This window comes from Adiantum capillus-veneris, chromosome 29 (assembly GCF_014529385.1).
Source record: "Adiantum capillus-veneris isolate H3 chromosome 29, ASM1452938v2, whole genome shotgun sequence".
NCBI lineage: Eukaryota > Viridiplantae > Streptophyta > Polypodiopsida > Polypodiales > Pteridaceae > Adiantum > Adiantum capillus-veneris.
Genome location: NC_140959.1, coordinates 107,607,751 through 107,631,430, shown reverse-complemented (window position 1 = coordinate 107,631,430; position 23,680 = coordinate 107,607,751). Strand labels below are relative to the sequence as shown.

General features: G+C 43.0%; 3 protein-coding genes across 3 annotated transcripts in view; 1 reads left to right on the top strand and 2 right to left on the bottom strand.

Moving 5' to 3' along the window:
* Positions 1-8,181, top strand: part of LOC147419718 (putative potassium transporter 11) — a 140,855-nt gene extending 132,674 nt beyond the window's left edge. Inside the window, exons 7-9 of the mRNA XM_086506305.1 lie at positions 5,967-6,081; positions 6,177-6,431; positions 6,516-8,181. Coding sequence (XP_086362431.1) covers positions 5,967-6,081; positions 6,177-6,431; positions 6,516-7,585 — 1,440 coding nt within the window. The 3' untranslated portion in view covers positions 7,586-8,181. The remainder of the gene's footprint in view (positions 1-5,966; positions 6,082-6,176; positions 6,432-6,515) is intronic.
* LOC147419717 (uncharacterized) lies at positions 7,593-8,592 on the bottom strand. Its single transcript, XM_086506306.1, has 6 exons — positions 8,534-8,592; positions 8,328-8,380; positions 8,135-8,202; positions 7,962-7,990; positions 7,840-7,866; positions 7,593-7,692 (listed from the first exon to the last, which is right to left on the bottom strand). Exons 1-6 carry the CDS (start codon positions 8,569-8,571, stop codon positions 7,593-7,595), a joined length of 315 nt encoding a protein of 104 aa, XP_086362432.1. The 5' UTR covers positions 8,572-8,592.
* Positions 8,593-10,176: 1,584 nt separating this feature from the next.
* Positions 10,177-11,541, bottom strand: LOC147419716 (uncharacterized). The gene has a single exon (XM_086506021.1). It carries the CDS (start codon positions 10,972-10,974, stop codon positions 10,486-10,488), a length of 489 nt encoding a protein of 162 aa, XP_086362147.1. The 5' UTR covers positions 10,975-11,541; the 3' UTR covers positions 10,177-10,485.
* Positions 11,542-23,680: the final 12,139 nt, after the last annotated feature.

The window sequence follows — 23,680 nt, the reverse complement described above, 5'->3', positions numbered from 1 at the left end:
TTGTGGTGGCCCTCGTAGACATGGGCATCTAGCTCTCCCAAGCTTAATGGCTCTATTAGTCAATATACCTCTAGTATAGGTGGACTTTGAAGTCTGCTATGAAGGTTGCTCATCTAACTGCCAAGTCTCATATCTAAAGAAGTCAGTGAACTCCCTCTATGAATGTCTCCCACTGTCTAATCTCCTAAAGAGAATCCTTGTTTCTGTGCAGCTCTAGCAAAAACAACCCGAGGCATCTTTCATCCTGATGTCTCATTATTCCAACGAGAGAGAGAGAGAAATGAAATGAAATGAAATGTTATATTAACGTCTTCAAAAGGTCAAAGTGACCTATGAGACCAAAAAGTTACAATGCGGTGTATCTGATACAAAGTTAGATTAACAAAATAAATTAACGAGAGAGAGAGAGAGAGAGAGAGAGAGAGAGAATGAAATGTTCTATTAAATGTCTTCAAAAGGCCAAAATGACCTATGAGAACAAATCGATACAATCCTTGTGGATCTAATCCAATGTTTGGGTACAAAAATAAAATGAAATAAAGTAAAAGACTAAACTAAAAGGCTACAATCGTCAAACTAAAATCATCATCAATGCCCGAGGATGCCCGGCATGGGGTGTTGTCCGAGAAAGTATTGCATCGCTCGCTGAAGAGCTTCGTTAATGCCCGCCTCTGTAAATAGTGATACTGGGCGTCTCCCATATCGTGCTAGAATAGTCTTGATCCTCTGATGGAGCATCCGTCAATGTCGTGGTCGCCCTCATAGACGTGGACAGCTAGCTCTCCCAAGCTCACTGTCTCTGTCCACTAATATACCTCTAGTATAAGTGGGCTCTGAAGTCTGTTGTGAATCATGCTCATCTGACTGTTGAGTCCCTGCTCCAAAGAAGTCTGCGATCTCCCTCTATGAATGTCTCCCACTGCCTGGTCTCGTCAAGAGATTCTCCCTGTGTCTGTGCAGCTCTAGCAAAAACAACCCGAGGCATCTCTGATCTTGATATCTCATGACTCTAGACAACGATCCAAAGCCCTCTCTGAATAGACAGTGAAATCAGCCCCGTAATCTCATAGTATACCGGACAATGACAAATGTGATGTAACTCTGTCTCTGGCTCTATATTGCACAACTGGCATATCCTGGCTTCTGCTGGTACTCTCCTAAATCTGTCAGTCTCAATCTCTAGCTGATGCGATGATGTGCGCATCTGACCAATAGCACATCGTATCCCATAGGATAAATGAGTGTCCATATAGGCCGGTCTGATCACATATCCATCCTCTGTTAGTTGGAGAAGATGCTCTCTATAGAAAGCCATCTTCGTGCCCAACTCTTGTATCTGTTGTATCCATGTTCTTCTGGTATCTAGCTGAATCAAAACTTGAGGTATGAGTCTAGTGATCTCTGTCCGTGTGAGAGAAAGGGAGGGTGTATCTAAGGAGTACTGGAATGGGGGCAATCTATCCATGCTAAAGCGATGTGATCGAAACCATGATTTCATCTGCCCATACCAGCATGTTGTGTCACGTTGTAGCGCTAGCTGTCAGGATGACTCAAGGGCTAGCCGAGCATATCTATCTCTGAGAAGGTCCCATAAACTATGCATGAAGGAAACCGATCTAGTAAGGGCCTGGGGGGCAGCTAGCTCGGCTTGAATAATCTCATGTGGCACTGAGGCCTTAGCCCGAATCAACCAAGAAATCATAGAGACTAGAGGCCTCTCCATGCATCTCCATCCATCAGTGCTACCAGATGTGGTGGTCCACTAAGGGTCCCCAAATCTGAACCCCATAAAGCATAGCTGAAGCCACTAGAGTGTCAAAAAGCCACAGCTTTGTTCGAGATTCCTGAAACTGAACCTGCAAACACATCTTCTCCAATCCTCCCAAGGCTGCATAAGCTCTCGTCAATCTAGTTTTTTCTGCTCTCCTCAATGAAAACACCGGTCCACTGAGACTACCCAAGATAGGTGTATGCATTTGTATAGTCCACCGTCTACTAGCCATATGTAAAAGTGGATGTTGACCAACTGACTCACTGTGGTGTGGTGTTAAACACCATAACCTTGGTTTTCCCCAGGTCAACAGACAATATATTATCGTGGGCAAATGTGTATAAAGCATCCAAATGACGTTGCATCCCCTCCGGGGAGTCAAAGATCAACACAATATCATCAGCATATAACAATAGTGGGATCCATGTCCATGCCAACTGTGCTCCTCTATAACCATCCCTCTCAATGTAGTTGGCCACCTCATCCACATACACGCCAAATAGTGTAGGAGATAGCGGGCAGCCCTGTTTCACCCCAATAGTGGAGTGAACCAAATCAGAAATCCCCTTTGGAGTGCGTACATGCCCCACTACTGACTTATATAGAACCATGATCCCCCAAATCAACTCTTTGGGTACCCCCATCCCCTACAGTCTGCGCATCAATCTAGCTTTAAGCACTGTATCGAAAGCTTTACGAAAATCCACAAAGAAACAATAGAGCCGTCTCCCATGTGATCTTCCCTCCTCAATGATGGCTCTGAGTGTAAGAATATGATCAAAAGTAAAGAAACCTCTCCTGAAACCCGCCTGTCCTGCTACCCGTACACCCTCTCTCTCTGCCCATCTACTCAATTGCTACTCAAGGATGGATGCGTACAACCGTGCCAATGTGTCCAATCATGATAGTGTGGTAGTTCCCAGTCTTCATAGGGTTTCGTGACTTGAAGATAGGTACAATAGTGGACAAACTCCAAGTATCAGGTAGGCCCTCGCACATGGCACGGTTAAACATCACTGCTAGAAGCGCTGCAAGCAAATCTCTGGCATGCTCTTCTACCAGGCCATCATGATCATATGCTCTCCTGGTCTTCATCCTATCAATGGCTTTCTTTACCATATCGGCAGTAAAGGAAGCACATGTGTGTGGGCATGGCTCTGGCGCGTCTGGAAGAGGTGGCTGCCCCGAGACAGTGTAGAGAGATGATGCATATTGACCCCATACCTCCATAGAAGTGATGATTGGTGGGGGGAGAGTGCTCATGGAAGAGTCGCCATGCCTCACCTGAATCCTAGCTCAAAAACAATTGATATAAATCTTGCTCTAGTCGAGCTAGAAACGCCCTCTTCTTCTGTCGTGCCAAATGTTGAGAAGCAATATGTGCCTGCCTGTGAGTAATGACTCCTAGAAGTACCTCCCTCTGAAGTTGGGCTCTGGTCTCTCTGCACTCCTCATCATACCAACTATTATGGGGAATGCTCCTAGAACATCGTCGCTGCTCAAGCTCAATGTGTGGGTATGCCTTTGCTACTGCATCATGTAGTGTCTCTGTCAATATATAAGTGAGCTCCCCGAGAGGTCTCCATGGATCCTCTGTGCATAAGCGTTTGTAGATACCATCTATATAACAGAATCAGTCTTTGAAGTAAAAGTGTATCGGGTATGAATAGACGTCTGTGCCAGTTGAGCTGTGCTGAACTAGAATGAGAAGGTAAACGTGAGGAGAGCATGATCTACTACTACCCCAATAGGCCTGGCCCGACTGTAAAGTCCTGTATAGAGGGTATGAGACTAGGCTAAGCCAAATCATAATCCACTATGCTAGCCCCATGTCTATGAGGAAAACAAGTAAACCCACTCGACGCTGGAAATCTCTGGAGGCCATTCAAGATGGCCAGTCCATGTGCAGTCTCCAAATCTGTCAGATATCCCCCATATCTAGTGTGCTCTTCATCCTGCATACACCTGGCCAATCCCGAATTCTCTCGACATTTCCTCTGAGGTATCGTAGAAAGTTGTCTGAGACCAGCCCATCCTTGTCTGAGACCGGCCCATCCTAGCATTAAAGTCTCCCAAAAGAATGACATCTCCATCCCTAAAGAGCTCCCATATGTCCTCATCCAATATCATGTAGGGTGACTGCCCCTTGGGTGATGCATAATGAGATGTGATGGGGGCAAAATAGAATATTGCAATGTAGAATGGCCTCCTTGTCTCTGCTCTCACTTTGACCCACATATATCTGGCCTGCTCATCTCTCCGAACAATACAAATGAGGGGTTGAAGCTCCTCCCTAAATAGGACTGCCACACCTCCTGACCCCCATCCTCTATGCATTGATCTCACATCCTGCCTACAAGTAGTCTGCCAATCGTATCCCCTCACTCTATGTAATGTGCCTCCCGGAGTCTGATGAGTTTCCTAGTAAAAAAATAATGTCTCTTCCATTAAAGCTATCCTCAAATGCACCTACATCTAGCTTCATTGATCCATTACAATTCCATGCCGCCATTTTAAGGCTGGTCCCATACGTCTCACACCGTCATGCGGTGCACTTTTCCAACACCATTACACTCCCTCTCCTGTAGAAATGATACAATTCTTGGTGGATATAATACAATGTCTAGGTACAAAGTAAAATGAAGTAAAGTAAAAACTAAAATCGATCATCATCATCAATGTCCAAGGATGCTCAGCATCGGTCGTTGTCCGAGAATGTACTGCATCTATCGCTGAAGAGCCTCGTCAATGTCCGCCTCTGTGAATAGTCAAACTGGACGTCTCCCATGTCGTGCTAGAATAGTCCTGATCCTATAATGGAGCGTTGATGTCATGGTGGCCCTCGTAGACGTGGGCGTCTAGGTCTCCCACACTCAATGGCTCTGTTAGTCGGTATACCTCTGGTATAGGTGGGCTCTGAGGTCTGCTGTGAGGCTTGCTCATCTGATTGCCGAGTCTCTAGTGATCTCCCTTTGTGAATGTCTCCCATTGTTTGATCTCCTCAAGAGACTCTCCCTATGTCTGCACAGCTCTAGCAAAAACAACCCGAGGCATCTCTGATCCACATAGTAGACACGGAGAGGAGTTCCACTCCCAGAAACACTGGCCCCAAACCCTGGCACCCCTTTTAGTATTTCTTTTGTATTTCTCAAACAAAGGTGCAACTCTTGGGGAGCCTACTCTACAACTACGACCACTGCACTACCAAAAGGGGTTCCCAAGGCTGATATTTAAAACCCCCAAGCCAAAAAGCATCTGATATGAAAAGCTGACACCCTCTGGGTGTCCAAAAAATCCAGATTTCCGTACAATCCCACAATTCACCAAGGGATTTTCACGTTGTTCGTACATGTGCCACATCATCATATTCTTAGGTTTCAGATTAGTCTAACTTGATCCGTCCACTTCGATGGAATAAGCCACATAATAGCCCGTCCTCTGGCGGAAAGGTATTCTACAAAAGATTTAGAAGTGAAGATTGCCTTACAAACACAAAGGCTAAAGGTTTGTCAACATTGAAAACCTCTTAAGCCTGATGGTTACGCATTTTGCTTCAGCAGTTTGAGATCTTCTATGGTGGTTTTTGGCCTTCTTGCATGGCTCTATCCATTTTGGGTGCTTATATATGCCTTGTACATTATTGTAAGTAATGCAAATTTAGTTTCACCGTGAAAGAGTGTGTGCGCGCGCATATCACCACAATACAAAGAAACACCTCTCTCTCGTCCTTTAGCATCAGATAATGGAGGCAATTCTTTTTTCTGCTATTTGAATGCCAAATGGATGACAGTGTGAATAATGAAAAAAAGCAACCTACAAGAAAAGTCCTTCGGTTGAGGCAGTCCCCTTACCGATAGAAGAAGCCAATGTTATGTGCATTACCATCGTAGTTACTGGCAGACGACATTATTGCGCAGTATGCATTTCTGCAAACTTTACACAGATTGATACTGAACCAAGTGCTGCCCTTCTGTCACTCAACAGCTTTACCATTGAGGTGGATATATGCAATTAAACATGGGAGGAAAGTAAACACTTGAACCCCCATTGAATATTTGTTTTAACCAGATTGATGCAAATGCTGAAATTTTGATTTGATAAAGTTCCTAGAATGAAGACAAACGCTAATAGTCAGTCATATTAGGATATTAAACACAAACAACTGAGCTTTACTGAGAACACATTTGACATGCAGATCGCTTTCACATTTCTTGTCTTTCCATGCTTACTAGCAGCATACCTGGGGCAAGCAGCTTATCTCACAAAGTTCCCAGATCATGTGAATCAAGCCTTTTACAAGTCAATACCAAGTAAGTGTGTGCATCCTTCACTCATTCCAGAACAAATCATTTACTCCAATTTATACTTGTATACATGTCATGACGCCTGTGAGATCATGTTGCAGAGAGCGTATATTGGCCGATGTTTGTAGTGGCCACCATTTCTGCAGTTGTTGCAAGCCAGGCAACAATCTCCGCAACTTTTTCGATCATAAAACAAGCACAAGCTCTGGGCTGTTTCCCAAGAGTGAAGATTGTACATACGTCCAACAAAATGTTCGGGCAGGTCTACATACCTGAGATAAACTGGATCTTGATGGTACTATGTGTGGTAATTACAGCAGGTTTCCGGAAGACCACTCAAATAGGGAATGCTTATGGCAAGTAAACTGAACTCTTACATACATAGTCTATGTGCCTGATCAAACAATATTTGCCGATTGATAATAACTGGCATTTTGCAGGCATAGCTGTGGTAGCTGTGATGCTTGTCACTACAATCCTGATGACTCTGATCATGCTTTTAGTATGGCGACGCAGCATTATACTGGTGGTAACATTTGCAAGCGTGTTTCTTCTCATCGAGCTGGTTTATCTCTCATCAGTTTTGTTCAAAGTCGACCAAGGAGGCTGGGCCCCCCTTGTCATAGCAGTTGTCTTTCTCATTGTTATGTATGTATGGCACTATGGCACCCTGAAGCGATACGAATTTGAGATGCAAAGCAAAGTGTCCATGGGCTGGATACTGGGTCTAGGTCCAAGCCTTGGCCTAGTTAGAGTTCCTGGTATTGGATTTGTCTACACAGAACTTGCACATGGAATTCCTCCCATTTTCTCTCATTTTGTCACACACTTGCCAGCCCTTCATTCTGTTGTCATATTCGTTTGTATCAAATATCTTCCTGTCAATACGGTTCCTACAGAGGAGCGATTTCTCATACGGCGCATAGGGCCAAAGGACTTCTTCCTTTACCGCTGTGTGGTGAGATATGGATACAAGGACTTGCATAAGAAAGATGATAAGTTTGAGCAAAACCTTGTGAAACACCTTATAGAGTATGTTCGTCAAAACTTCTCTCCAGAACCAGCATCCGAGTCCACTGAGGGGGACTATATCAAAGCATCTTATCCATGCACTATCAGCTCATCAGACCCAGCTTGTTCTGGCTTTTCGGCAAGCCATGCAGGGGATAATGACCATGCTGATGTACAATACACAGAAACATTCACAAGCGAGTCAATTTTGTCCGAAGCATCAATGGAGCTGCCACGAGCTAAGCAGGTGACGTTCGCATTAGGGGAGGATGCGGATTCTGAGGATGAGTTAGAAGTTCTCTCACGTGCCAGTGAGGAAGGCATTGTTCACATATTAGGAGATGTCATAGTCCGAGCTAATCGAGAGTCCAATTTCTTGAAGAGGATTGCAGTCAATCATGTTTATGCATTTCTACGAAGAATTTGCAGAGAGAATAGTGCCATCCTTAACATTCCACACGAAAGCCTCTTCAGCATTGGGCAAGTCTACCTTGTATGAGAAAGGTTCAAGCTTTTGCAGCAACAAGAACCTTGAAGGTCTCACTTTTGCTGGAAGGTTCAGGTACCACAGCTTTGCGACACATGAGACATGCGCTAAGGTTTGTCCTGTGACATGCATGCAGCCCAGATTGTACACTGATGTATATATATATGACCAATTTTTGAAGGAAATTCACACAGGTTAGCATGAAATGCAGAGAAACTAAAGTGCAAGCAGGCACAGCTTGTAGAGAGTTGAGTATGCAAGCTCACCGTTGTGAATAAAACCAAGGTTCTCTCCTTGAAATGGTAACATTTTCAGCAGCCGCAGCAGCAGCATGTTTTATGTAAATGCTCTATTCTGCGTGCCCCTCATCAGGCGGCTACAAGTAAACTCTAATGAAGCTGACTGACTTTCGAATCCCTTTCAGATGACAAACAGAAAAAGTATTACAGTCATAATGCTCCCAAACACCTTAACCCCATACTCACTCCTTCAACCCGTTCTATTGTATATACCATGAGAAACACAAAAATTGAAGAAGAACATACGGATCATCTTCCTTACCAAATTCTCCTTGTCATTTAGAAATGCAAAGCTTTTATTCAAGAAAACATTGTGATTCCGGAAGTCATCTGCAAATGTCGGATTTAGAAGATGGTGCACAACCTCACAAGCTTTAAATCAAACGGATCATCTACATGGTAATGCTTATATGAATGTTGTAAACAAAGTTCTGTTGAGTATCATCATAGCCCACCATTGCTCACACAAGGAGCGAAAAACTCATGTTGTAGTCCAAGAACACATGACCTGTTTGTGAAATCAGGATTTCAGTACTTCCCCACCAGCACTTCAAATACAAGCGATAGAAAACTGAACAGACTTGAGACACAACTGAAAACTGTGAAACACTGCACAAGAGAGATGTGGAGTTCCACTAAAAAGCAACACACAAGGCATCACCTTCGTTCGGGTGTGCAGGTGTGCCACGGCGAAAACATAATTTACTCAAGACCATCCTCTCGACTAGATAACACACAAATTTAATGCGTCTCACACACAAAATCCTATGCAATCGTAGCGGCACCCATCAGATTAAAACTAAACCCAGCCACAAATTGAACCTCCTAAACCTTAGCGCCTTAGAATAAAACATCATAAAATCAAACACTGTGCGTGTGTGGGAGTTGGTTAGTTCATGTGACCCAATACTTGACTTGGATTTGTGAGGTGGTGGGTTGAAAATTGATAAATGGGGGCCATTTCTTTTAGTTGCCCGGATTCTATTTTGCCTCGATCTTCATGTTTCCCAGGTTTAGCCCGCCTCGAGATCCTGCCTTGCACTTCCGAGTCGTTGATCCCCTCACCTCCCTTTATTAAATGTTGCGTGTCACTTAGTCACGAGGTAAGACCATCCCTACTAGGTATTACGTACACACATGACACCATAGAGCATGCATAAATCATCATTCAATTGCTCACAATGAACTCTACATCTTTGTCCAACATTTCACATTAGGCTCATCTAGATGTTATGACATCTCAATCCAACATTCCACACTAGACTCATCTAGATTTATCTCATGCACTAGTATAATTATCACGTGCACATTTAACCCTATCTGCATGTGGACAAGCCAACTCCTACTTCTAGGGTTTAGGACAACCTAGGAAGTGTTATAGTACCTTTGTGAGCTTGTACGCAGGATGCGCATGTCCAAGCACTTTAGATTAGTTTCATACCATCTGATTGCACATGAGCACAGCCAATGTCTGCTAGGTGTAGGCATTGGGGAGGGTTTCCATACAAACTTGCCAATAAGTGACATATTAGCCTTTTATTCCAAGTTGTGGGGATATAGGAGACCCTTGGGATCACCTTAAATCATCAGAACATAGTATCAGCAGCACCTGTGCGTAATCAGCCAATCAGCATCCCAATACAATGGGGTTTTTTACCCAACATCAATCCACAACACTAAATCAGCCCCACATTGCCAGATCAATCCTTGTGTTAGTAGTTTCCAGCATCGAAACAGCAGATCAGACATTGTTTCAACAATTTGCAGATTAAGATCAAATCAACCAGCGTTTTCAAATTTCAGCCCATTTCCATCGTCATCATCAGCGCCCTCGACATTGGCAATTGAAAATCAGCCCATAGCCTCGTCAAGTTTGCAAATCCCTAGCAATTCCCTTAGTGTTTTGCATTTTCAGCCTTTAGCTCGCACATCCAAGCATCGGTATAGCAAGATCTCATTAGCATCTCACCTTTAGGATCATTGTATCATCATTTGTGCAATCTAAATGTGCCTCAATTTAGGGTGTTGATGTGGCACTACAAGTCATGAAGTGCAACTGAGCGCCAGTTTTTTGTATTTTATGCTTTTCAAGCCAGATAAAGGCCTTGGATAGGCCTCTCGCAGTCCAGCACTTGCAGATGCAGATCTCGATAGTTGTACCTTTTATAGAGCAATATAAAAGAAATCAGTGCCCCTCATCGGTTACAATGGTATCAAAGAGTCAGTCATTTGCTATTCTGACAAAAAAACCAATCCTACATCATGAAGTTGAAAGAAGAAGAAACGACAAGAGAAAGAGGAGACAAAAAAACAGGAGTTCATGTTTGCCCTTTTTCTCTTCAACGGATGAGAAGTTGGATATGTAGTAGAAGTCATACTTCATCCTTTCGATGAGCCCTACACATAGACATGAATGGATTTTGATTCCAACAATTCTTATTAAAAAAAAGAGATTTTCAATGGCAAATTAGGGTTTTTGTTAGGGTCAGCCCATACTTGGACGGCCAAGAGTATGTGAACGTATTGTAAGGCCTATAAAGGCCCAAGAAAACTTAATGATAACCCTCTTTACTTTTTGCTACTAGAACGTCGTCGTTAGAGATGACATCGAGCCTATGTGTGTGCGGTGTGCCGCTCTGCATTGGCAATCCTCTGGCCTTCTTTCTCCAGCAACGCCATTGCTCCTACTGCGGTAGTGCTCCTCGGTAGCGTCCATGAGCTCCAGCCTGTAGCGGCTGAGGAAGTAGAGACGGCGCTCTCTGATGAGTAGGTAGATGAGGGCAGTTTGGTCGTTGATGGGAGGGACCATTGGCACTTGCGCAACAGGGAGTTGCTCACGTTCAGTCCAAGACAGTTGCACTTCTTGGAGATGAGGCTCTCCCACCCTGCACAACCAGATTGTAGCGCCCATAGTGCTCCAACAGGATCTTGAACTCCAGGTCCCAAGAATGGAAATTCCTCTGTAGCTCCCAAGCTTCGAATCGAGTGCTCTGATACCACCCTGTTGAGCTCGCAGCCAGAAGCCAATGGCTTCTCTAATGGACATGGCGAAGGGGAAAGGAGAGAGAGGATAAGGGAGAGAAGACGCACATCAAGAAGCATTTAGACCTTTGCTAGTGCATTTGAAAAAAAAAAAATCCTTTTCATTGAAATGGTTTTTTTAAATTTATGAGGTGATTCACACAATCTTATGGCAAGTAGCGAATCCTTCTATATAATTGTATTTCTTTGACAACACTCCAATCAACGAATCTTTTTATGATTGTGATGGGATTAGACACTACCCCAGCAAACAAGTGATGTGGTTGGAGGTAAGACCTTCCCAAACGTGAAGCCCCATGTCTTCAAGTCCCACTCTCATGATGAGGTTAACGGGTAAACCTAAACCCGAGGTTTGGGCGTAAACCCAAAACCCCACATGATGGTAACTCAGAAGTAGCACCAGGTTGTGAGAAAACCTAAAACTCATGATTGGTGAGTATATCAAAAACTCGTGGTGTCATGGGAATGTAAAACTTAAATCAAGGGAAAGTGCGATGATGATGATGCCAAGTTTGGCTGAAGGGGGCCATACTTGGATGGCCAAGAGTGTGTGAACATATTGTAAAGCCTATAAAGGCCTAAGAAAACTTAATGAAAACCCTTTTTAACTTTTGCTACTATTGTGCGCCTTATCTCCCTTAACCTCTCTCTCCTTTCCCCTTCGCCATGTCCATCAAAGAAGCCATTGTCTTTCGACTACAAGCTCAACAGTTTCTTCATCATGTGTCAAACAATCGGTCGGAGGTCATTTCTACACACATTTCATAGTATGAAGTTGATGCAACAAGGTGGGTGTGAGGTGGTGAGAGTGAAGCAAGGTGGGAGCTCCAAAAGGGTATAATCCCTTTGTAACCTACTTCTTGTTTTGAAGTATTAAAGCCATTGAGTGGATGCCTTTCCGTGGACGTAGCTCACATTGGGTGCACCATGTATATCGTGTGTACTCTCTCTCTCTCTCTCTCTCTCTCTCTCTCTCTCTCTCTACTCTATAATCTCTTGTATGAGAAAATTATCTCTCTTCATTAAGTAATCTACTCAATTATCTACTTAGCTACGACATATTTCCTAACAGGGGGTTGTAGAGTCCAAATTGGGTTTAATCTTCAAAGGGGGCATGTGGTGAATGAGCTAAAGTAGTGCTACCCATTAGCCATTACAAAGTGTAAATCAAAACAAACAAGGGTAAGTTTGGGCACGTTTACCTCAGTAAGCATTAAGATTGTGTTTGAGAAGTGTGTCCAAATTAGGTCCATTGGTCCAACATGTGATGGGTTCTTCCAAGTGGGAGAGGTTAGGAGAGTTTTGGCAAGCTTGAATTATATGTATCCCAATTTCTAAGGAGGGGTTTAGTTTTCTAGTTTCTGGGGTGAAAGGTATTCTGAAAACGATTGGGGGAGGTTTCTTTATTGAACAAGGTCTACTCAATAGGTTATTCCTTTCCAAATAGGATATTGAGTTAAACACCTTAAGAAGCACTTCCGTAGGATAGCCTCTTTTCCTAAGCCTGATGAAAAAGAGGTTCCTTGCGCCTACATAGTGTTCAAAGGAGCTTTCCCTGATAATGTATCTTCTACGTTCTGATTTGATGAAGACTATTTTCTGGTGGGTTGGATGCCAAGAGATCCATGGTATATAATGGAAAGAATTTAGGGGTTTTTGGTAACACTTAGAATCTAGGATGCCATGAGCCAGGAAATTGGGTCCCTTGTAGAAGTGTATGTCTAGGATTGTGGCTTGATTGGGTAGAGATGTAGGGGGTCATTTTGATGTGCTCATGCAAGGGTCCAACATATGTGTTGAGGGTAAGCGTTAAGGATTCGATAGGGCCTGTCTATATTCCAAAGGCATCATCAATGAACCTTTTAGAATATGCCAAGTTGGGGCTCTTAAGAAGTGGGGATTGGGATTCTAGGTGGAAAAGGAAGAGACAAGCGTACACTACAGCAAAATTGGATCCCATAGTTGTGCCCTTGATTTGATTGAAAACTTTTTCTTTGTCTTTGAAAATGATGTAGTGTTATGTGAGGATGAGGGTAGAAAGAGAGATGACGAAGTTGGTTTTTGGGGGGTCAAAGTGTTTGTAAATGGTTTATTTTAGAGCACGGAGTCCTTGGTCTACGGGGATGCTAGGGTATAGGGAGTTTACGTCAAAGGTAAAGAGGAGAGAACTTGGTGAAAAATGAGTATTATGTATTTCTTTGATTAGGGAGAGGGAATCTTTTAGATGTTGCTTTTAACCAAGAGAATAGGGTATAACTCCATGTGGATACATTTGGTTGAATTTTCAAAAAAGATAGTCGTTGTAAGCACAAATGGGTCTTGCAACAAGAGAAGGTTTGTGAAATTTTGGGAGGAAGTAGATTTTGCAAGGTTTGAAAGATTTAGAGAGAGGTGCAAGGATGAAGGCACGTTGTTCCATGGGGAGGAGGGTGTATTTGTGGATGATGGTAGAGAGGAGAGAGGCTAGGTAGTTATGTGGAGGTGGGGTGGGTGGTTGATAGGTGATGGGGTCATTGATTTGTCTAAGGGCCTCATTTTCATGCCACAATTTTGAGAGAATAGTAAGACCAAGGTTTTTGTCGGCGGGTTTAATGACAATGGAGTTTTGTGAGAGAGATTTGAGGGCTAGATGTACAAATTTTGAGGGTTTAGAGCAAGGAGTGTTGTAGAATTCCAATTTTTGTTCAAGGTAAAGAAGGTTTTATTTGGTGATATTTTCTAGAGTGGGTTTCTCTTTGGGTGGTTTCCAATAAGGGTTAGGTAATTTATATGGAGACGGGGAGGGGATTTCTTTGGTTTTGAAAAACTCTTTCAGTTGTAGTTTCCTTTCTAGGTCTTACGTGCTTCTATGAGGGTTTTGGGTGTAGAATTTGGAGGGGGTGGGATGTACTTGAGACCTAAGCTCAAGCATTTCTTTTCATTAAAGTGAGGGGGTGTGAGGTCAGGTTGTGCACAAAGTATAAAGAGACAACATTATCAAAAGAGTAGGCCGGTTGCTTACAAACAATTTTGAGGTTGTACGCATGTGGGTTGGTAAGAGGGAGCCAAAATTTTCTCCTTCTCCTTGCTTTTGTGCATGTAGAGGTAGGGTCATATCGGTGGTTCACCGGGTTGGGCGAGGTCGTAGTCGAGGGAGGTGAAGGAGAGGTATCAAGCGTCCAAAGTGTAGGGAGGAGGGGGGCCTTATCAAAAAGTAAAATGTACCCATGAATTTGGGTGGGTTAGCCCTAGTCCCTCCTCCCTTTTCCTTTTCCCAAATCTAAAGAGTTGTGATTGAGATAAAGCACATGGTTGTTGTGTGAAGTAGAATGGGGATTTGAAGTTAGTGGAGTCTTAGGGGAGAAGAGATTATGGATGTGATTGAGAGGATATCTAGGTGGCATGGTAGGTTCTTTGGAGTAGTATAAGGGAGGGAATTTGCGCTTTTTGGAAAGGGGGGAGCTTGGGGGAGAGTTTGTCTGAATTGCTTTGGTTATGGATTGGGGGAAGGGGTGATGAGAATGTGCTTTATTGGGGAAGGGGAATGTTGCTTTTGACCTTAGAAAGGAAACTACAACTTAAAGAGTTTTTCAAAACCAAAGAAACCCCCTCACTGTCTCCATATAAATTACCCAACCACTATTGGAAACCACGCAAAGACAATCCCACTCTAAAAACTATCATCAAATCAAAACTTCTTTACCTAAAATAAAAATTGGAATTCTACAACAATCCTTGCTTTAAACCCCCAAACTTTGTACATCTAGCCCTCAAATCTCTCTCACAAGACAACTCCATTGTCATTAAACACGGCAACAAAAAACCTTGGTCTTACTATTCTCTCAAAAGAATGGTATGAAAATGAGGCCCTTCGACAACTCAATGACCCCATCACCTATCAACCAACCACCCCACCTTCACATAACTACCTAGCCTCTCTCCTCTCTACCATCATCCACAAATACACCCTCCTTCACAACGTGCCTTCATCCTTGCACCCCTCTCTAAACCTTTCAAACCTTACAAAATCTACTTCCTCCCAAAATTGCACAAACCTTCCCTTGTTGCAAGACCCATTTGTGCTTACAATGGCTATCTTTTTGAAAATTCATCCAAATGTATCCACATGGAGTTATACCCTATTCTCTTAGGTCAAAAGCAACATCTAAAAGATTCCCTCTCCTTAATCAAAGACCTACATAATACTCATTTTCCACCAAGCTCTCTCCTCTTTACCTTTGATGTAAACTAAGTATCCCCTACCATCTCCATAGACCAAGGACTGCATGCTCTAAAATCAGCTATTTGCAAAAACTTTGACCCCCCCAAAAACCAACTTCATCATTCCTCTTTCTACCCTTATCCTCACACAACACTGCATCATTTTCAAAGAGAAAGACAAAGTTTTCAAGAAAATCAAGGGTTGTGCTATGGGATCCAATTTTGCCATAGTGTACGCTTGTCTCTTCCTTTGCCACCTAGAATCCTAATCCTCACTTCTTAAGAACCCAAACTTGGCATATTTTAAAAGGTTCATTGATGATGCCTTTGGAGTATGGACAAGTCCTATTAAATCCTTAACGCTAACCCTAAACACATATGTGGGACCTTGCATGAGCACATCAAAATTACCCCTTACATCTCTACAAATCAAGCCACAATCCTAGACATACACTTCTACAAGGGACCCAATTTCCTAGCTCATGGCATCCTAGATTCTAGATGTTACCGAAAACCCCTAACTTATTTCCATTATATACCATGGATATCTTGGCATCGAACCCACCAAAAAATGCCTTCATCAAATTAGAACTTAGAAGACACATTGTGAGGGAAAGCTCCTTCAAACACTACCTAGGCACAAGGAACCTCTTTTTTATCCGGCTTAGGAAAAGAGACTATCCTAGGGAAGTGCTGCTTAAGGTGTTTAACTCAATATCCTATTTGGAAAGGAATAACCTCTTGAGTAAATCTATTTAAAAAAATACCTCTCCCAATCATTTTCAAAATAAACTAGAAAACTAGACCCCTCCTTAGAAATTGGGAAAGCAAAACTCTCGTAATCTCTCCCACTTAGAAAAACCCATCACACGTTGGACCACTAGACCTAATCTGCACACACTTCTCAAACATAATCCTAATGCATAGTGAGGTAAATGTGCCCAAACTTACCCTTGTTTGTTTTGATGTACACGTTTTAATGGCTAATGGGTAGCACTACTTCAGTTCATTCATCACCACATGCCCCCGCAAAGATTAAACCCAATTTGGACGCTACAACCCCCCCCTTTTTTTACCCTCTGTGGTCACTACTTCCCCCCCCCCCCCCCCCCCCCCTCCTTTAACCTACTTATCGATAAACCACATTTCTTGCACAATGCTCTATTCTCATATCCTAACAAGTGGCACACACCCCACTTGCCTCTTGTACCTAAATTTCTTCAAACAAAAGGTCTTCTCTACCTACCCAACTTTGAAATTGTTCCAAGATTTTTTGCATATATTGTGTGATATCACTTCCTCTTGCAAAATGTTTTTGCATATATTGTGTGATATCTCTCCCTCTCACAATTTGTTTTAAAGAAACCTTTACAAATAAGCTTGCCCCATTAAACAAACTCACACATGATTGCTTCCCTACCCTTTAAACCTTTGCTAAAAAGGCCCACCCTTTCAGACCTAACTCACTCATGTTACTTTCACACATAGAAAGTCTACAAACTTTCAAAAAACTTTCACAATTTCAAAATTGAAATGTATTTCCCCCATTTTTCAAATAATTGTTGGAATTAGGGTTGCAGAGAAACACACACAGCTTGGAGAAGTGGAAGGAAGCTCAAGGCACACAATAGAGAGTGTGTTACTTAGTGTGCAATGGAAAGATCGATAGCCCTAGAGTGATGGGCGTATATACAATGCACGGGGGAAAAAACCTCCTAAAGAGGAAAAAAATGCCCCGGCGGTCCTAGTGTGTTCACACACATCACTACCACATGTATATGGTAACAAATCGCCCCTGGAGTGATGTGGTGAACGAGAGCTGGCACATGAGTAAAGGGAAGTGCCATGCCCTGAGGACATGATCAGTCCACAAAGGGGAGTAACCCCAAAGCTTTGCGGAAAGCTTCAAGCTTCTCACGAGACAATGCCTTTGTGAAAAGATCTGCAAGGTTGTCCTGTGTTGGCACATAAGCCAAGCTGATCTCTCCTGTTGAGAGCCTCTCCCTGACATAGTGGTAATGCACCTCAATGTGCTTTGTGCGAGCACGAAAAAATGGGTTCCTCACAACTGCCAATGCACTCTCACTGATAGTGTAGATAGTGTTGGCAATGTCCTGTCCAACACCCAAATCAGCCATAAGGCGTCTGAGCCATACACACTCAACCGTAGTTGTGAAGACTGCCCTGTACTCAGCCTCACAACTCGAAGTGGCCACAGTAGGTTGCTTCTTGCTCAACCATGCTATACAAGAACTTCCAAGCATGAAAAAAAAACCACTTGTGGACACTCGCGTGTCAAAACAACCAGCCCAATCTGAGTCCGAAAAAGCATGTAAGTCTGGCGGCAATGATCCCCCCTTGGGATAAAACAAACCAAGATGTAAAGTGCCACTAAGGTAGCGAAAAATCCTCTTGACAGCCTGGCAATGCTTAGACCCTGGGCTATGCATAAATCTGCTGACCTGCGAGACTGCAAACTGAATATCTGGCCTCGTGTTGCATACATAAATGAGGCAGCCAACAGCAGTTTGGTAAAGAGTGACATCAGCAGGATCGCGAGCATCATGTAGACTCAACTTCAAACCTGTTTCCATGGGAGTGGCAATAGGTTTGCAATCCTCAAGTCCAAACTTACATAGCAATGTCTCTATGTAACTTTTCTGACACAAGGCAATACCGCCATCACACTGCTTAAACTGTATACCCAAGTAATGATGCAACAGCCCCACATCTTTCATCTTGAAAGTAGCATTCAAATCAGCCTTAAATTCAGCAATATGTCTCTCATTTGGTCCAGTGATCAGCAAATCATCAACATAAATAACCACAATGAGAAATACATCATCCTCACGCTTTACATACAATGTGCTTTCTGTTGGATTGTTACGAAAGCCTTGTTTAACCAAATGAGTGTCAACTTTCTCATACCAAGCACGAGGAGATTGCTTCAACCCATACAAAGCCTTCTTACATCTGCACACTTTGTCCTCTTGTCCTTTTATGACAAAACTGCGAGGCTGCGTTACATAAACTTCCTCAAATATGTCACCATTCAAGAAAGCAGTAACAATGTCTGATTGATGTACATCCCAACCAAAATGAGCTCCCAATGCACATAGAAAACGCATAGTAGTCATACGACAAGTGGGAGCAAAAGTCTCTTCATAATCTATGCCTTTTTGCTGTGCATAACCCTTTGCAACAAGTCGAGCCTTATGGCGATCGATCTCACCATCCGGCTTGCGTTTCAACTTGTAAACCCACTTCGTACCAATGGCCTTTTTTCCAGGAGGCAAATCACATAAAGTCCATGTGTCATTTTCTATAAGTGCATCATATTCTGATTGCATGGCAGCCATCCAATTTTTTGAATTCTGTGCTTCATCAAAAGAAAGAGGCTCCTCAACATCATGTAAACTAGACACAGCCAAAGCATAACAATCTGATGCATAAGATGCATGGCGAGAGCCTGAACGAGTACGACTAGACAAAGGTGCATCCAATTCACTGTCACGCAAAGTGTGCACCAGCCATTTTGGCATACCTCTAGCCTGCTCATTTTCAACCCTTTCCTCATCAAGTACATCATGTACATCTGCATCAGTAATAGGCTGATCTAAAACATTTTCAAAAACCCCCATAGGCTGTACATTTGCCTCATTGGAGCTTACATTCGTATTTCCACCACTGAAAAGAGGCAACAAAGTGTCATAAATGTCCTGTGAGCTTACATTACTGTCTCTAGTACATGACAGCAAGGGCTGAACAGAATCTTCCACAAACACTACATCCCGAGAAACCAGAATACGTTTTGCTTGCGGATGATACAACCTGTAACCTTTGCTTTCAGCACTATAACCAACAAAAATACATTTGACAGCCTTATCATCCAATTTTCTGCGCTGCACTTGTGGCACCAAAGCATATGCCAAACAGCCAAAACCACGCATGTGCTCAATAGAAGGCTTTCTATCATGCCATGCTTCATATGGAGTAATAGACTGAAAAGCTTTCGTAGGACACCTGTTAAGTACATAAGTGGCACACATGATGGCCTCAAGCCAAAAAGAATGCGGCAAAGATTGACTTTTGACCATACATCGTGCCATTTCCGTCAGTGACCTGTTTTTCCTCTCAGCAACACCATTTTGCTGAGGTGTATAAGGCACTGTACATTGGTGTTTTATCCCACGACTAGCCAAAAATGCATTACATTCATGAGACATATACTCCCCCCCTCGACCGGAACGGAGGGTGCCCATAGTACATTTCGAGACATTTTCAGCCATAGCCAGAAATTGTTTGAAGCACATAAAAACTTCGGACTTCGCTTTAAGCGGAAATACCCATGCATGCCTGGAGTAATCATCAATGAAAGTCACGAAGTACAGGTAATTGCCCAAGGACAGAGTTTGCATGGGCCCACAAACATAACTATGCACAAGCTGCAACCTGCATGTGGCCCTAACCGAACCATCCTTTGGAAACTTAGAATGCTGCATTTTACCCAGAATACAGCCTTCACAAACATGTTTGACAGGTGCTTCAAGATGCAGCAAAGAAGCAACCATATCAGATTTCTGCAAACGAAGCAAACTGGCAAAATTCAGATGACCAAAATGTGCATGCCAAAGTTTTGCATCTGAAACGGCCCTTGAATCTGCAACAGCATTTGCAAAATTTTGTCCACACTTGTCATAGAAAGCGAGCTTATACAGCCCACGGCACAAAAGCCCAGATGCAACAGTTTCATCACCAAAACTGAGATCATGAACTGTACATCTGTCATTCACAAATTTGACTACAAGTCCAAGTCTAGCAAGTGCGGATACAGACAAGAGATTCTTCTTGATCCTATGTACATAAAGTGCATCAACAAGTGTGAAGGAACTGCCATTAGCAGCAGTGAGCACAATCTTTCCAACTCCCTGAACTGGATAAGAGGTGTTGTTGGCACAAGTGACTGAATTCCGAGGAGGGACAGACTCGAGAGAGGTAAATAATTCACGATGTGAGGTAATGTGCTTTGTAGCACCACTGTCAAAATACCACACATGTGAATCTGCAGCAAGTGACAAGCATGCATCATGGACAGCAGGATTGTAAGTGCACTCTGCGCTAAAAGCCCATTCTGCATCAACATCAGCATCACGGTCTCCTTTCACAGAAGACTCGACAATGGCTGTATTTGTAGTGGAACCAGCATTTGTAGTGGAACCACCCTCTTTCTTCTTAGCCTCTTTGGCCTTCAACTTAGGACACGACTTGATCAAGTGATCATTGGCTTTACAATAATGGCAACGCATCTTCTTTTTGCCCTTATCACCAGAATTTCCAGACGAAGTGCTGCCACCAGAAGCATTAGGAACAGAATTTTTGCCACTCGCAGCAGAACCATAAGAAGTGGTCGCATTACTGTTACCACCCTTTCTTTGAGAAGCAATAAAAGCCTGTTCAACTGCACGCTGCCTAGTCCTGTTTTTTTTAGAAAGTGACTCTTGCAACATCAATGTGTATAATGCATCAAACTTGACAACTTCAGGATTTCCTTGGGTCATCAGTCTCCAAGTACTAGCAAAAGTTTGGTAGGAATCTGGTAAGGCATCAAGAACAGTATGCACAAGGGAACTGTCTGAAATGACTTCACCTGCAGAAATAAGCTGCTCATTGATATCCTTGACACTAGCAAGGAAAGTGTCCATATCATCTTCCTCATGCATAATCTTCGACTCCAGCTCTTTACGCATCAAAGCAATTTTAGCCTCATTGCGGCTTGCATAAAGACCTGCTAGAATATCCCAAGCCTGTTTTGCAAATTTTGCTGAACGGATGTGAGGAATAATGGTGCGCTTCACAAACAACGCAATCAATGCATGAGCTTGCGCATCCTTAACATCCCAACGAGCTTGTTTTGCCGTAGGCAAAACAACTCTAACTGTTGCAACCCTTGCAACAAGACATGCAACATCCTCAATATCGCCTACATCCTTAGAACCAGGACGTACATCAATGCCCTGCACAATGTTCCAGACACCCTTTGAGACAAGAACATGTTGCATCATATAAGCCCACATAGGGTAGTTGTCCCCATCCAACCTGTCCTCAGCAGCAAACATCTTGAACACATCTGTGTTGTTGTTGTCAGCCATGGTAAATGATGCACCTGATGTGAAAACTGCCCAAAAATAGGAGAAACGGAGCGGGAACAACCTGTGCTATATAGCACTAACCGTAGAGGACTATAAGGCACCTGTTATGCAAAAAACAGCACTGACAAAAATTTTGCACAAAATGACGAAATAGCATGTGCAGTACTGCCTGTAGTGGAAACGGAGGCCGAAATAAAGCCAAATCAAAATTCTGAGCAGACCAAGCTCTACGAGCTAACCCAAAAAATTTGTCGACCTGCGAACGCTCGCCAAAGCTCACTGAAATCGGAGGAAGTGAGTAGGCGTGTGTTGAAGCAGCTGGCGACTAAGCCTGGGAGGACGTGACCTGCTCTGATACCAATTGTTGGAACTAGGGTTGCAGAGAAACACACACAGCTTGGAGAAGACGAAGGAAGCTCAAGGCACACAATAGAGAGTGTGTTACTTAGTGTGCAATGGAAAGATCGATAGCCCTAGAGTGATGGGCGTATATACAATGCACGGGGGAAAAAACCTCCTAAAGAGGGAAAAAATGCCCCGGCGGTCCTAGTGTGTTCACACACATCACTACCACATGTATATGGTAACAATAACCTCCCTCCTTAAAACTTGCACTCAACCTCCCCTACTTAAACACCCCCCATTCTCCCCTTCCAAACATTCTTTTTCCCATCCAAGCTCTCTAGGAATACCATTGATGAGCTCTCTAAACAGCAAAATGCGTTTGGTCCTATATTCCTTCTCCCCCCCCCCCCCCCCCCTTTTTCTTCTCCCCCTCTCTTTTAACCTCTCCTTCCCCTATCCTACAATCAAACTAGAGTGTCGAGCACGCGTGGTCGTTATTAATGTATTTATTGGGAGCATGGAAGATGGAGATCCACTCTCATGCAACGAGAAGAACTTGTTGTTTGAGATTTTGATTGAGATTTGAATACTATTTGAGAATATTTTTTGGACATTGTTTAAAATAAATCAAAACTTGTTTGTACTTGTTTTGGTTTGGACTGAATTTACTTTTTATACTAATTGTATGCTAGTTTCAATGTTGTTTGGTGATCCTCTATGGGATGCAGACTACAATCTTGGGAGCGTTTAGTTATAAATAAAAGCCATTGAACAACACATGTTGTGGTCTGGGAAGCGTTTGGTTGTAAATGGAAGCCTATGAATGATGTAGGATGTGATCTGGGAGCTTAAATGGAACTGTCTGAACGATGCAAGCTACAGTCTGGGGAGCGTTTGATTGTTAACGGAACCCTTTGAACGACGTAGACTGTGGGTTTAGGGAGCGTTTGGTTGTATTTGGATGTCTTTATGTTTCTTGAGTGCATGTGTGCATCTTAGCATTTTGTGAAGCATATGAAGCTGGTGCATCAATAGTTCCAATGTGGATGAGATATACAGGGTATGTGATCTTAGTGCATCAAGACACCCTTGAGTGATGTGTATGGTCTGGGTGTGATGGTTGATATTGCTATGTCAGAATAACAAGAGTTCTAGGAAGGATGATGACTGGATAGAAATTTGATTATGGTGTCGCATTTTTGACTATTGACATACGGTTTGGCCACAGGTCATCAAGTACTTTTGAGCGCCAACTTTTTCTATTTGGTGCTTTTCAAGAAAGAGGCCTTTGAATATGAGCCTTGGGGGAGGCCTCTGGAAATCGAGTAGTTGCAGTTGCAAAGAATCCTCTTCTCAAAAGTTGTACCCTTTGCAGAGCAATATAAAATAATACCAAAAGGGGTTCTTGTGTTTTAGGGCCAGAGCACCTCGGAGTGTGTGGGATCTCTCTCTCACTTTCAAGTTGGTTACAATTATTTCTAGTTTTGTTTTTTAAGTTGGCACATGGTGCCCCTCATTGGTTACAAGGCCAAGTAGGATATTGACAATACCTTCTCTAGAAAAAGATAGAGCCAACCGTCCTCGTATGGATCAATCCATTCATTGACATCTTGATACCTACTTCCTCCATGATAGCTTAATGATATGGTGATGCTTCCTTGCAAGCATAGGTACCACTTGGTCTATTTCATTGATGCATATTGGCTTGGAATATATCATCCTCGTACGGATTGAGCCATTCACTGGCGTCTTGATACCTACTTCGTTCATGATAGCATCAATCCTCGTGAGACACACTTGGGCAACACCATCTTGTATTTCTATCATCTTTCCCAACATAGCTTCAACCTCAAAGATGAAACCATGCTTTGATGCGTTTTTGACTTGGAAGGAAGTTGTGTACTCATATATTTTTTCCATGGCCTCCTCAATTTACAGTTTAAAGCCACCAATTTACCAAAAGATATATTAGCCTTTTGACTTCTTCATATGTCATAAAAAATAGCAGAGCCTTCAACAAAGAGGATAGTCCTTTGGGCCTATGTTTTGTCATCGCCTCGGGCCTTATTATG

Excerpts from the sequence above, each read along its gene's own strand:
- LOC147419717 (XM_086506306.1), bottom strand. The coding sequence starts at position 8,571 with ATGTTTTCGCCGTGGCACACCTGCACACCCGAACGAAG. Across the intron at positions 8,381-8,533 it reads ACCTGCACACCCGAACGAAG|GTCATGTGTTCTTGGACTAC; the intron begins GTGATGCCTTGT and ends TTTCACAAACAG. Across the intron at positions 7,693-7,839 it reads CCTTGGTTTTATTCACAACG|GACAAACCTTAGCGCATGTC; the intron begins GTGAGCTTGCAT and ends TGCATGTCACAG.
- LOC147419716 (XM_086506021.1), bottom strand. The coding sequence starts at position 10,974 with ATGCTTCTTGATGTGCGTCTTCTCTCCCTTATCCTCTCTCTCCTTTCC.